The 14,202-nt window shown below is 42.2% G+C and overlaps 1 protein-coding gene across 1 annotated transcript in view; it reads left to right on the top strand.

Annotated features, from left to right (window-relative positions):
- TMEM132B (transmembrane protein 132B) overlaps positions 1-12,777 on the top strand; it is a 484,193-nt gene extending 471,416 nt beyond the window's left edge. The window contains exons 7-9 of the mRNA XM_010347677.3: positions 4,095-4,365; positions 6,201-6,392; positions 7,304-12,777. Coding sequence (XP_010345979.2) covers positions 4,095-4,365; positions 6,201-6,392; positions 7,304-8,446 — 1,606 coding nt within the window. The 3' untranslated portion in view covers positions 8,447-12,777. The remainder of the gene's footprint in view (positions 1-4,094; positions 4,366-6,200; positions 6,393-7,303) is intronic.
- Positions 12,778-14,202: the final 1,425 nt, after the last annotated feature.

Raw genomic sequence — 14,202 nt, 5'->3', positions numbered from 1 at the left:
TTCTGGTTAGGTGGTGACAGAGTGCTTAGCAAGATTATGCCCTGCAGGTGTGTGGAGAGCAAATGAGGCCAGATAGTTAGCTGAGAAGTCCAGGCAAACTACTGAATGTGCACCTTGGATTCATCTTGCTGCTAATAGCAGAATGCAAGAGAAGAGAGAACATTTTGGAAGGGCTCTCAGACAAAAGAAAGGGGGACCTAATGATGTTGAAATTTTCAGCATCTCCAGACAGCAGATGATGAGGAAATTAAGAGATTCGCTGTCAGAAAAGTGTGCTTTAAACCAAAGGTCAAGGGTGGATCTTTAAAACCCTTTGCTGAAACTTGAAGGGCCGCCCATGGAAGTGATACTGCCCAGCCTGCCTGATGTCTCCCAGCCTCCACTCAGCCCAGGGAGGTGTCCTCATCTCTTGTGGGCAAACCCTGCCAGATTCAAGTGGGAATCCTGCTTCGCTGTGGGAACCCACAGTGCCAGGGGAACAAAACAGACCAGAATAGCACCTGAGGGCTCTAAAGCCAAATTTTCTCTACAACCTAAGTGCACAAAAGTAGGCTAGGACCTATGCACTAAAACAAAGCAAACTTAACTAAAATAGATTTCAGCTGGACCCAGGGTTTCCTGTCATAATGTACAAAATGGCCAGAATATAACTGAAAAATCACTCGTCATACCAAGAATTAGGTAAATTAGAATTTGAATAAGAAAAGACAATCAACTGATGCCAATGCCCACATAAATCAGATGTTAGAATATCTGACAAGGATTTTAAAGCAGCTTTACCAAAGCGGGGAAAAAAAGCTTTCAGTAGGAAATTACAAATAGCCTTGGAACCGATGGAAAAGGAAAATATCTCAGCAAGGAAACATAACTTATTAAAAAAAACCAGATGTAAATTACAGAAAAATATAGGAACTAGGGAGAACAAAAGCCCTCAATAGGGTTAGCAGTACAATGGAGATGACAGAGGATAAAAATCAATGAACCTGAGGACAGATAATACGATTAGCTTAATATAAATAACAGAGAAAATAGGTTTGGGGAAAAAAAAGGAACAGAGCATCAGATACTTGTGGGACCATAAAAAAAGATCTAGAATTTCCGTAATTAGAATCTGAGTAGAAGAGGAGAGAAGGATGAGGGCTCAGACAGTATTTACAGAAATAATGGCTGAAAACCTCTCCAATTTGTCAAGAGACAGAAACACATAGACTCAAAAAACTTGGGAAACCACAAACATGAGAAACCCAAAGAAATCCATGTGAAGACACATTGTAATTAAACTTCTGAAAATTAAACAAAGTCTTACAAACATCCAGAGGGAAGTTACACCAATTTGAATGGCAATGAATTCCTTGCCTGAAAACATGGAGGCCAGAAGGACTTGGCAGATTTTTCAGGCGCTAAAAGAAAAGAACTGTCAGCCTCAAATTCTTTATCTGACAAAAGTATCCTTTAGGAATAAAGGGAGAATAAAGACATTCTTAAATAAACAAAAACTTAGAAGGCATCGCTAATGGAACTTCTGTAGACAGAAAAAATTATAATGGAAAAAGATTTGGAACTTCAGAAAGGAAAGAGGAATGATAGAATGAGCAAAACCAGTGTTAAATAGGATAGACTTTTCTTCTCATCAATTTTTTTACATCGTATTTGGTATTTAAAGTGAGAATTATAACGTTATCTGATGTGGTACTTAGGATAGACAGAAAAACATACTTAAAGCAATTATGTTCTTAAAAGTGGTCAGGGTAATGGGACCTAGAGGGAACTAAGGTATCTACACTCAAAGTAGCAAAGCTTTGATATCATTAGACTGTAATAAGGGATGCTTGTATGTTAATAAGCTCTGTGTATACTATTGCCAATTTCCTGGTTTTGGTATTTTCTTATAGTTAGGAAGATGCTGACTTTGGGGAATTGGGTGGAGTGTATAGGATCTCCTGGTATTTTTTTTTTTTTTTTTAGCTTTTAGTAAATTTGTTATTATTTTGAAATTAAGAGTGAATAGGACACAATCTGCCCTAAAATAACATGATTGTTTTGTTTCATTAATACATTAACACAATTAATTAAACATTAGTGTTTAATTAATTCTAAAATTTCATATATTCATTTTTATGTATTCTGCCACATTTTAATGAAACACAAGCCTAGTGATGTTCTTCTTAATTTTTACTCATTTATTAAAAGCAAACTTCCCATTGCTAGCACAAATGGTCAACTAGTATCATTTATCATAAAATAAATTTAACCTAAAATTATTACAAAGAAAACCAAACAATGTTGTTAAATTCTAAGTGGACACTGCTGCCTGCCTAGGTGAGCTTGTCTTTATTAACTAATGGACTCGCTAGTTCCAAGAAGCTTTAAAGACATCCTAGCACAGAACAGAGACATTCCCTATGACATATTCAGAAGGACTGAAAAATTAAATGGTAATACCTTTTCAGTATGTTATTCAATTTTTAAAAAATTGAATGCTGTTTCTTTGTCACTTAACTCATCACCATTACCCACAGAGATATTCATTTCTTACTGTGGGAAACCAAAATTGCTATGCTATTGTGCTGGTGAAAATTTTTCCTATCATTTTATAAATGGTTCTCAGACCTTTCAGGGAGGCAGAATGTTATATGTAAAGAAGGTGGGTTTCAGAAGTCAAATGGAGCTGGATCCAGAGCTACTAATTGGCAGTTATCTGGGCTACATATTATCCACGCTGAGCCTGGTTTCTTTATGCAAAAATAAGCACATGTTTCATAGCTGTTGAGAAGATGAATGGACTTAGCTAGAGAAAGAAAGGGGACACATATGATGGGGCAGCTGGCCTGGCTGTGGACCCTGCCTTGGGAGACGACCAGCTGTGTGGTCCTGGCTGAGTGACCACAGAAACCATTGTCTCGGTTTCCTCATTGGTAAGATCAGAGAAATAATCCAACCTCGCTCTTTGGGGGTATGTGAAGATCCCATGAATTAAATATGCACAGATGTTGTGTGCTGCATGGGCAATCGATGTCTGCTCTTACACTTATGTAAGCACGAGGAAGAGGGCACACAGTAGGTCTAACTCAGCATGCATGAGTCATTCCCCTTTCTCCCCTGACACAATCCCCAGGCACAGACTGGCTAGTAGCCACCAAACAAAGAGCTCTCATAAAGGGACACAGGACAGCTACTTCTTGAGGGGAAGGTTCTGGAATTGAAGAGCCAGAGAGGCTTTCTCAGGGTGGATTGTGGACAGGTGGAGGTTACAGGATAGCAGGTGCTAGGGTGAGAGAAAGGGCCAGAGCCAGAAGGAAGGAAGGGAGAAGCCAGGACAGGTAACAGGAGAGACACATTTCAGATGTTTTAGCAGTGGCATGAGCAGTTTTGCTCACAGAGCAGTGATTTTAGATTAGAGAAGGACCGTGGAAGGAGAGGATCCTCTGGCAAACTTTAGGGCCATAAGCTCAGGAAGCTGCTTCTGTAGACTAGAGGGTCTCAGCGTATGAGGAGGTCTGGTGTTAGAACCATGCAGTGCCGATGATCCCTGGTTGGTCTAGGGTTCCTAAAGGGCCATCCCTGAGGTGTCATCACACTTTGACCTACTTGATCCTCATGTACAACAGTGAGGGAGGAAAGGGCCAGCCGTTCCTACGTTCATTTCCAAGGGGAGGTAGCTGAACCTGTGAGAGGGTAGAGAACTTGGCGTGAGGCCCAATGGAAGGCATCGAAACAGGAATCCCAACAGCAGTTCTGACTCAAATCTTAGGTTCCCTCCATAGGCCAGAGGTTTTGCCTCATTCCCACAGGGGAATGGTTTTAAAATTAGCAGTTTCCAGGACACCAAGGCCAGAGCTTCAGCTTCTGTCTGGGTCAGGAAGGCAGGAGCTACCCTAGACATTCCTGTTGCAAACATGAAGCACATGATCACCACCAAAGTGTGCTTGTAGAACGAGTGAATGCACAGGGGATGGATAGATGGCTGAGCAGGTCTGGCAGGAAAAAGACCATTTCATTTCATTCCGTAGGCTCACCTAGAATCGGAAAAAGAAGGGCACGTAGAACTTCTTAACAATGAGGACTTTATTCTGTTTTGATTCCCTGTGCTCCAGGCCCACCCGGGAAAGCGAAGATGAGGATGATGAGGAGAAGAAGGGACGAGGGTGCTCCCTGCAGTACCAGCACGCCACGGTGCGCGTCCTCACCCAGTTTGTGGCCGAGTCACCTGACTTAGGGCAGCTGACCTACATGCTTGGCCCCGACTGGCAGTTTGACATCACTGACCTAGTGACTGAGTTCATGAAGGTGGAGGAGCCGAAAATCGCTCAGTTACAGGACGGCAGGACCCTGGCTGGTCGGGAGCCGGGAATAACCACGGTGCAGGTACGTGCCGCCACGCATTGCCACTTTGCCTAACACCAGTCTGTGCTGGTGAGTGGCCAAGTAGATGCAGTTGTGCAGATGTGTGTCTGTGTGCACGTGTGCGCATGGACGTGCATGTGAATGTGTGCCAGTGTGCGTGGATTGCATCTGTTTGTAAGAGAATCATGAGAAGCAATAGAGCATTCACCAGTTTTAATAACCTATACTCAGATTAAGTTTTGTATTTTAGAGAGTTGAGAAGAGTATCTAATCTCTTTTACCAAGAAGGCTAAATGAAACATGTAGTATAAACTTTTTCCCCAGTATCATACTCTCCGTTTTGTATATCACTAATAGAAGGTGGTTGAACTGCTGAAAGCTAATTTTTTCCCTCCTAATCTTGAAGCTTAACAATTTAGTTCCATCATACCTTGTATAGTAGACAAAAAATTTTAAAAATATAATAATTCATAGCTAAATATTCTTTATCATAGTGATAGTAAAATTATTTCCTGGCCAATTTAAACAGGATAATTATGCAGAAATGGTACAGAATATTTTCTTATGCAGATTTAAAATGATTCCACTCAGAGTTAACTAAGTCAGATTTTATTGTAGCCAAAGCTATATTTTTGACAAAGCTGGATGAAACATGTTATGTTCTGTGTCTTCTATTTTTGGTGTAATAAATTACCACAAAGTAGTAGCTTAAAAAACACCTATCAGTCAGCTAATATTTCCGCAGCTCAGGCGTCTGTGTGGGTGTGCTGCATTCTGTGCTTAGGGTGCCATGACATTGAATGCCAGGTCTCGGCTGGCCTGGGCTTTTATCTGGGAGTTTAGGAAAGACGTGGCTTCCAGGCTCCTCCAGGCTGTTGGTAGAACTTAGTTTTTTGTGGTTTGAGCACCGACGGAGGTCCCTGTTTCCTTGCGCACTGTCAGCCGGGGGTCACTCTGCTCCAAGGCCACCTGCATTCCTCGTCACCTGGTCCCTTCTGCCTTCAGCAATGGCTGGATGGAGTCCTTCTCGCACTGTGAATCTCTGACTTCCTCTTCTGCCCCTAGCTGAGAAAAGGTCTTTGCTTTTAAGGGCTCATGTGATTACTTTGAATCTACCTGAGTAACACAGGATGACCTCCCTGCTTTAAGGCCAACTGTGCCATATCATACAACATTATTATAAAAGTGCATTCTCATCCTGTTCACAGGAACCAGAGTTTAGGGCAGGGTGGCTTTCGGTGGACCATTCTAGAAATTCTGCCTGCCAAGTATTCCTCTCCAGGCCTTAGGCACACCTGGTTGGACAGTAGCTGGTAAATCAGGAGGACGACTCCTCAGGGCGCTAAGGCTCCCCTTCCTACTTTGCTATCTGGTTTACGCAGTGATGGCCCAGTGGCCCACAGTGATCATGTCACAGTAAACATCTACCTGCCTGCTGGAAGGAATACAGCTGGGAGAAGATGGCTAGGCACCATTTCCTTAAGTGTTTTACCACAGTTCTGCCATTTTCAAAGTCCAAATATTAATTATTGGGAAAATGTTGCTCTTTGAGTACCTAATATCAACAGACACTTTTTAGTTATTGTCTCTAAATTAAATCAGGCTTCTTGCAGAAAATATACTGCTGTTATCATGACATAAAAATCAGTGGGAAGTAAATAGACCAGGATGATCTTTATAAAACTCCTATAATTGTCAAGTGTGATTGAACAACAGCATAACACTTTCCTAACTGATTCCCGCAAGTGCATGCATTGAGCCGAGGGTTGGGAGACACTTTGTTGGGAGCCTCAGTTAAGGGAGTCACGGTGCTTATGAGGAGCAGAGATGTGTGAGCCTCCTCGCCTGCTTTTCAGGTCCTCTCACCGCTCTCGGACTCCATCCTGGCTGAGAAGACGGTGATTGTCCTGGACGACCGAGTCACCATCGCGGAGCTGGGGGTGCAGCTCGTGGCTGGCATGTCTCTCTCCCTGCAGCCACATCGAGCAGACAAAAGGGCCATTGTCTCCACAGTCACTGCCCTGGACATTCTTCAGTCCCCACAGCAGGTGAGTGTCCCAGGGACCTGCGTCCCTGGTCAGTAGAGACGACTTCTCTCTCAGTTAGCACATCCTGTGAAGTAGAGCAGGAGAGACCCCCCGCCTGGGACTGGGGCTTCTTGAAGCTGCTTGCTTCTTACCCAGGCTGTCCTGTCGCTGACAAAAGTATTCAGTGGCTTAGACACATTTCTTCTCATGTGCTTTTCCACACCGACCACATCCTCATACGCCATTTGCTTTCCGCTGGGCTTATCAGTGCCAGGCACAGCCTGCTGCTAGACCATGACCAAAGGATCACATGTGTTTGCTTTTGCCAAAGCAGGTGGTTTTTGATATTTGGAAATTCCATTTCAGCTACTTAAGCATGGCTAATAGGCACCAAATTGCTACTGTTTACAATAATTATGGTCAACTCTAAAACTTCCTCCCATCTTTAAATTTCTATAAATCATTTCTAGGATACCAGGGCCGCTGTGCCATTCAAGCCAACCAGCCTCACAATGCATCTTCCTGAGTCCTTCCAGCCAGTGTTTTGCTTCATCAGCACTGGCTTCTTAATGGAGAACTTTCACAGGGATATTGAACAGTAGCCTGATTCGTTGCACCTGAAATTGATTCAGTTAAATTGCCTAATTTTACAAAGTGTTTTTAAAAAGGTCAAAGTCTACTGTATGTATGCAATAAGTTAATTTATAGTTTAATGCATTCATTAAAATTTTTATTCCTCATACCACTGAGGCCACAGCACATTATTGATGCCAGTTCAGCCACTTCAAGGCATAACAAGAACTGTTCAAGATTATAAAACCATAGAAATTTTCTCTTTGTATTTAAAATAATTTACATAGGAAATTATATTTATGTCTTCAAATTGGAAGGAATCTGATTATAACATAATGCTTTGGTTTCATTTTCCTTAGGAAGCAATAGTAAGTTCTTGGATTTTGCTCAGTGATGGTTCGGTGACACCTTTAGACATTTACGATCCCAAGGATTATTCAGTTACTGTCTCATCATTGGATGAAATGGTGGTGTCTGTCCAGGCAAACCTTGAGTCCAAATGGCCAGTTGTGGTTGCAGAGGGTGAAGGACAAGGGCCTTTGATTAAGTTAGAAATGATGATTAGTGAACCCTGTCAGAAGACCAAGAGGAAGAGTGTTCTTGCTGTGGGTAAAGGAAATGTCAAGGTCAAATTTGAACCAAGTAGTGATGAGAACCAAGGAGGCAGCAACGATATTGAGGGCATAAATCGGGAATACAAGAACCACCTCAGTAATTCCATAGAGCGCGAAGGAAACCAGGAGAGAGCCGTTCAGGAATGGTTCCACCATGGCGCACCTGTTGGCCAAGAGGAAAGTACCAACAAAAGCCCAACCCCCCAATCTCCCATGGAAGGGAAGAACAAGTCACTCAAAAGTGGTCCAGATGCCTTCACAAGCTTCCCCACTCAAGGGAAGTCACCGGACCCCAACAATCCTAGTGACCTCACAGTGACCTCAAGGGGGCTAACAGACTTGGAGATTGGCATGTATGCCCTGCTCTGCGTCTTCTGCCTCGCCATTCTGGTCTTCTTGATCAACTGCGTGGCGTTTGCCTGGAAATACAGACACAAAAGGTTTGCTGTGAGCGAACAGGGCAACATCCCCCATTCCCACGACTGGGTCTGGCTTGGGAATGAAGTGGAACTTTTGGAGAACCCTGTTGACATTACACTCCCGTCAGAGGAGTGCACAACCATGATAGACAGGGGCCTGCAGTTCGAGGAGAGGAACTTCCTTCTGAACGGCAGTTCCCAGAAGACTTTTCATAGTCAACTGCTCAGACCTTCTGACTATGTCTATGAGAAAGACATTAAAAATGAACCTATGAATTCTTCGGGCCCAAAGAGGAAGAGAGTCAAGTTCACTTCCTACACCACCATCCTCCCAGAGGACGGCGGCCCGTACACCAACTCCATCCTGTTTGACAGCGATGATAACATCAAGTGGGTCTGCCAAGATATGGGGCTGGGGGATTCACAGGACTTTAGAGACTATATGGAAAGACTGCAAGACCAGATGTAAACTCCTTTCTTATGTTTGTATTCACCTTTATGCCTTCTGTTTTTTGAATGCTGGAGCAGTGAGTTTGATCAGCAATAGGGGATGATTTAACAAAGTTTGATTTGTGGAGGTCTGGTGGGATCCCTTTCTAAGCAGGTAAAAGAGGTCTGGAGAGCTATGGAAGCTGGGTTTGAAGCCTGGAAATGCCTCTAAAACCACCACATGTGGGGACTGGAGAAATTCTAAGACAACAGTTTTATGGACTGCTTGGTACTAGCTCAGTGCAAATGTATTAAACCTGACTCCCCAGACGTTGTTAGTCATCTCGACAAACGGCCATGTGGAATTAGAAAGGATTTGGTGTTGATTTTTCTATTCCTAGACCTTTTAAAGCACAGTGGACACTTATTGACCCTTGGCCTGAGTTTAGACATACATGAAAGATGACTGAATGTAGCTATTCTGATTTGTCATGAGCGCTGCTCATTATTTTTATGTACATTTGCAGCTGCTCCTGTTCCTTTGACCTCTGGAATTCTTTTTGAAACATGAAGAGAAGAAATTTCAGTCTTTTCCATGAGCTCTGTTTGATTTACACATGAGTTTTCTTTCCTGGGATTTGCCATGCCCTGTTGTTTCCTGCGTCTCCATGCAGGATATCAGGTTTTTTCCAGTTTTCTGAACTTCATCATCTAGGGACCGTATCGAAGAAGCTTATTATCACTTTCTTTTTTCTTCCTTTTGTTGCTGAACTTTCTTGAATAACACTGGGACAAAAGGTTTTACTTAAAATGTTAATATACAGTGAGGGAGGGCCATCTCTTTACAGTTTTCTACATGAAGTTTCAAAAATTTGGAGAAAAATTGTCAGTCACAAACATTTGTTTTTATTCTCTGCTTGTTGAGAACTCATGGGGGATCTCCTGGAGTGCATTTCTGAGGGTAGAAAGGCCCCAACATAGCTGTATTTATACAAGTGCTTTGTGGCCAACACAATTCATTATTTAAACTGAAGTCTTAAAGTAGAATTAACCTACGTAGAAAGGAAATTGCCTAGGAAATAGCTGCAAATTACACTTTCCATTTTACCAGAACAAAAGCTTTTTTTTTTTTTTAGTAAGTAGAATGATATTTCAAGTTAGCAATATATAGAAATCCATCCATCCAATGACCAAACAAAGAAAATCTAAATCATGACTGGCAGAGATAAAGTGTTCACAGGGTGTGCATTTGTGGAGAGAAGCAATGGATTTCCCCCCAAAATCCATACAAATAAATGACTATTCCAGAACTCAAGAAGCAGCTGTTGTAGAACAAAAAAAATTTAAACCACAGCTATTGAAAAATCAAAATGGCAAGAGAAAAAAAGAAACAACTTCTACATAATGTTTAGAGAAAAATGTTATTTTAATACCATCGTGAACGCTCTTAAGCAAGGCAAGAATTTCAAATTAGCAAAATATGATGACATGTTTATTCAGATAGTATTGTTGGAAATATAGACACTGGACTAGTATGCCTCTTTATGAGCTTTACTGAGCCATTTTCATCTCTAAGAAATGTAATTTTAAAGGCCCAAAGTAGGAAGGATACACAGGAGGTCACCTGAAGCAGTGCCCTGACTCCAAACGGCTGATAACTGAGCTAATCCAAAGAGAGGCGTTGTTCTTTTATTGTAGATTTCCTTGGAGGGGAACATGACAACCCAGCCTCCTCTAGCCATGACGTGGCAGCCAAAAACTTCTTCCTGTATCTCTGGCCCACAGGACCACAGTGTGTTTGTGAACAGTGCTGAAATTGCCAGTGAAGTAGGCTTGACCTCCAGAGCCCAGTGTTCAGTGAGTTCTATAAAACGGGGCTTAGGAACCGAAGCTGGCAAAGTTCCAAAAATAGTTTGGTTTGATGGGATAATGAAGCGAGGAGAGCCAGCCATTAGCTACAAAAGGAGTTTGCAAAGCGATGGCTGACACTTTTTGGGAAGATTCCTCAGTCAGTCAAAAGCTTTCCAAAGAGTTTGGTAGTGAGGTAGCTCCGACCAACCATGCAGGGTGGAAGAAAGTCCATGTGCTGATTGACAGGTAGCTATCCCAGTGAGTTGGCTCTTTCTGTGAGGCTTTTCAGTCCTCTCTCCCCTTTGGATCTTTAGCATTCCAGAAATACTGGGAATTCATTTGTGAAAATGAAGACCCTCTGCTGGACGGGAAGGAACTCTCTCACACACACAGCAGGGTCCTGCCCACTGGTAAAGTGAGACTTTGGGTAGGGGGTGTAATTGGGGAGGAGGTAAAGGAAACTATCACTGTCATGGGGAGTGTTATTAAGGAACATACAAATCAGAGCTTTCTCTATGATGGCAGTGCTTGATGGGGTGCAGGGAGCAAACTGGGGAGCATTTGAACATGCCAGTGATTTCTCAGCAGAGCTGGAAACTGGCCACAGTCCTGAAGATGCTTCTTGTGATGACTTAGAGTCACCCTGAGTGATATAACCCCTGTGTAGCCACCTTTGCTCCTTTGTGTTAAAACCCAGTCAATTCAAAATAATACTCAAATGGAAGGCCATGGGGGAAGGGTTCCTTCCACCATATAACCCACACCCAGATGTATATAAACACATATACATACATATGCCCGTGTGTGTGTGTGTGTGTGTGTGTGTGTGTGTGTGTGTGCGTGTGTGTGTGTGAATACTGAAGAGCCAGGGAACAAACTATTTAGTAAGAATCAACAGTGACTGTCAGTTGTTCTCAGATTTGGCATGGATACAATTTCTCATGACAAAATTTCATTATTTCCTCCTCTAAATATTTCCTGAAGATTATAAATCATGGGTTATAGCACCCTGTTTTCCAGCTAGTTAATATACAACTGTTAGGCACTATACCCCCAAATATCTAAAATGGGAGTAAAGATATAAACTATTAAGCCATGAAATATAATTTTCTGGGGACCATGCATTTGCCTGGATTTTCCAGGATTTTTATGGCTGATATATCCAAATTATTAGTCTTGATAAATAACTGGAACCAAACATTTATAAAGTCCCTTCCTCTCCCATGGGAATGGAATGCTCAGACTCCCCCTAAGGGAGACACCAGCAAGCCTCTTGAAAAGGCACCAGTGAACTCTGTGGTCACACGAAGGGAGGTTCAGATGCTAGATGACCAGCATTCGACCTGGAACAACTGAGGATTGCAATCGCTGCCTCCAGGGTCCAGATGTGCTGCAGTAGAGGTCAGAGCACAGGAATCAAGAAGCAGCTGCCACACCAAAGAACGGATGCTTAAATCCACAGGTGTGTTGCATTTCAGAGAAGGCAAGAAGAAAAGACAATAGAAGTTTACCCAGTTTACCCTGGAAAAGCAACATCTGGAAAACCTCAGAATACTCCACGTGTCCCACAAGAAGGAATAATTGACTTCCTAGCTGTTGCATATTGCACACTGGCCAGGATAAATTCCCAGATGATAATAATCCCTACTATCTAGACAGAAGTTTTTATTTATAAATAGTCATGCAGGGGGAAAGTTGATTAATTTTTGTCCCATTGCCACATCTGTAGACTACGTAATTTGTAACTTGCTAACTTTTAAGTTTTAGAACATCCACCTTTGTGTATTTGGGTCAGCATTCTTGTTTCATTCTTTTAGAAAGAGGTCTTCCCATTGCTGGGATGTTGGGGCCCTGTCAGAGAACTGTGAAGGCTCTTTCAGGGAACTGTTCAGCAAGCACCACAGAGTGTGGTTTCGTCTGAACCCCACATGTCATGGACACCAATGTGTTTTCTACTCTAATTGCCTAAAAGTGGTCTCAATTCTACATTTCATTCTCTGTAAATGACATGACAGATGGTTTATAAACTCAGCAACCCTCCCCTTTATTATTATATACGTGTAATGTAATGCATATCACCTGCCATGTAAAGGGACGGTATGGATGGTGGAAAAGTTATGCTAAAATACGGATAGCAGATATTTTTGTATGTAATATAGGCAATATAATGACACACTGAGTTTTTTTAAAATGAAAGCATGCAAAATTGTAGCTTTTAAATGTACAGACAGCCCACTCAAAAATATCTAAATTTATCATGGGAAAAACATTTGAGACCTAACGTCATGAAATGCACTGAATTTGGAATTCTGGCCTGGAAAGGACACGGCTTATGTTGGGATTGTTGATGGAATCTGCCAGAACATTTTCATCATACTCTTCATTACTTTTGGATTTTTCCTTTTCTTTTTTTCTGGAAATATTTCAGAAATAAAGTGACTTCATTTTTCAGCATAAAGGTATATTCTAACCACAGGGTAACACATCGTTTTTAACATGAAAATAAACATTTAAACATTCTTCAGTGGTTTTGTTATTTTATCTGCATATCCCCTAAAGCAACTGTATGGTTGGTATACTATAGATATATTTTTCTTTTCAGCCAGGGATTTTAATACCCTTGGTGCAGTAATAAATGGACACCAAAAGAAAACGTTTCTTAAAAGTTGCCAACATCTTACTTGTAAAACATTTCTTATTTGTTCTCCTAGCAGGCCTCGGAAAGCTTCTCTCCAGATGACTCAGAAAAAGGGCTCCTGTTCTCATGGCCACATCCAGGGTCAACTTATGTTGAAAGTCAATGCTGAAATGCACGACGCTGTGGTGTTTAAGAGCCTTTGACCTCTGTCCACCCTTTGGTGTTTGCTTGTCAATGGCTTGGTTTTGTATATGTGTTTGGGGCAGGGTGCTGAGGTTCCTAAAATAGGCAGAGCTCTAGAGACATCAGAAAACCACAAGACAGATGGGGATTCTGTTTGGGAGGCTGATGTAGATGTTTCAGCTGAAAGACGGGCCATGCATTTGCCAAGTCCCTAGAGGGGCTAGAGGCTCTCTGCTGGTGTGTGTGTGTATTTCTTAAAACTGCGGAGTCATTTTTGGCATGCTGGCAAATGCTACTCCTTACTTTCAGGATGAGTAGGGATGCCTCTTTGGCAATAATTTGACATGTCATAATAAATGCCCAATGCTAAGCCTATCTCTCTCCAGGACCTTCAGAAATCATTCAAGTAACTGGGTGTAAACACGGGAGTTGGCTATGTCAAACTGAGGCAGGATTTTGCACTTCTAAACTATTGGCAGAAAAAAAAGCCAAATATGCTCCCAGGTTATGCACCTCAGCCCCATGAGAATTACTTCTCAGCACTTTGGGTAACTGTTTTCCACTAACAGCTTCCTCCTTGTCTTTTCCCTGAGAACGTGGGAGCACTGACACAGAACTCAACCAGTCCAGCACTTTGGGAGGCCAAGGCAGGTGGATCACCTGAGGTCAGGAATTTGAGACCAGCCTGGCCAGCATGATGAAACCCTGTGTCTACTAAAAATACAAAAATTAGCTAGGCATGGTGGCGCATGCCTGTAATCCCAGCTACTCTGGAGGCTGAGGTAGGAGAATCACTTGAACCTGGGAGGTGGAGGTTGTAGTGAGCCGAGATCACGCCACTGCACTCCAGCCTGGGCAACAAGAGCGAGACTGTCTCAAACAGAAACAAAACAAAACAAAAAACCAAAAGAACTTAACTGGTTCTCCCCAGATCTCAGCATGTGTGCATATATACAGTTTAGTAAAATATGTTTCAAAAAAAGGATAAAAGAAAGTTTGAAATGAGATTCATAAAAGAATGAATGCTTTATATTTAGGTTTTGTGTGTGAGAGGCGACATTTGAAATTTTTTGGTATTGAAATCCTTAATGTCTGTTAGTTTCTTTATGGTTTTATACAATTGA

The sequence above is a fragment of the Saimiri boliviensis genome, chromosome 7, assembly GCF_048565385.1.
Source record: "Saimiri boliviensis isolate mSaiBol1 chromosome 7, mSaiBol1.pri, whole genome shotgun sequence".
NCBI classification, from domain to species: Eukaryota; Metazoa; Chordata; class Mammalia; order Primates; family Cebidae; genus Saimiri; species Saimiri boliviensis.
The sequence above is the reverse complement of the archived record's forward strand: the minus strand, read 5'-3'. Positions and strand labels throughout refer to the sequence as shown.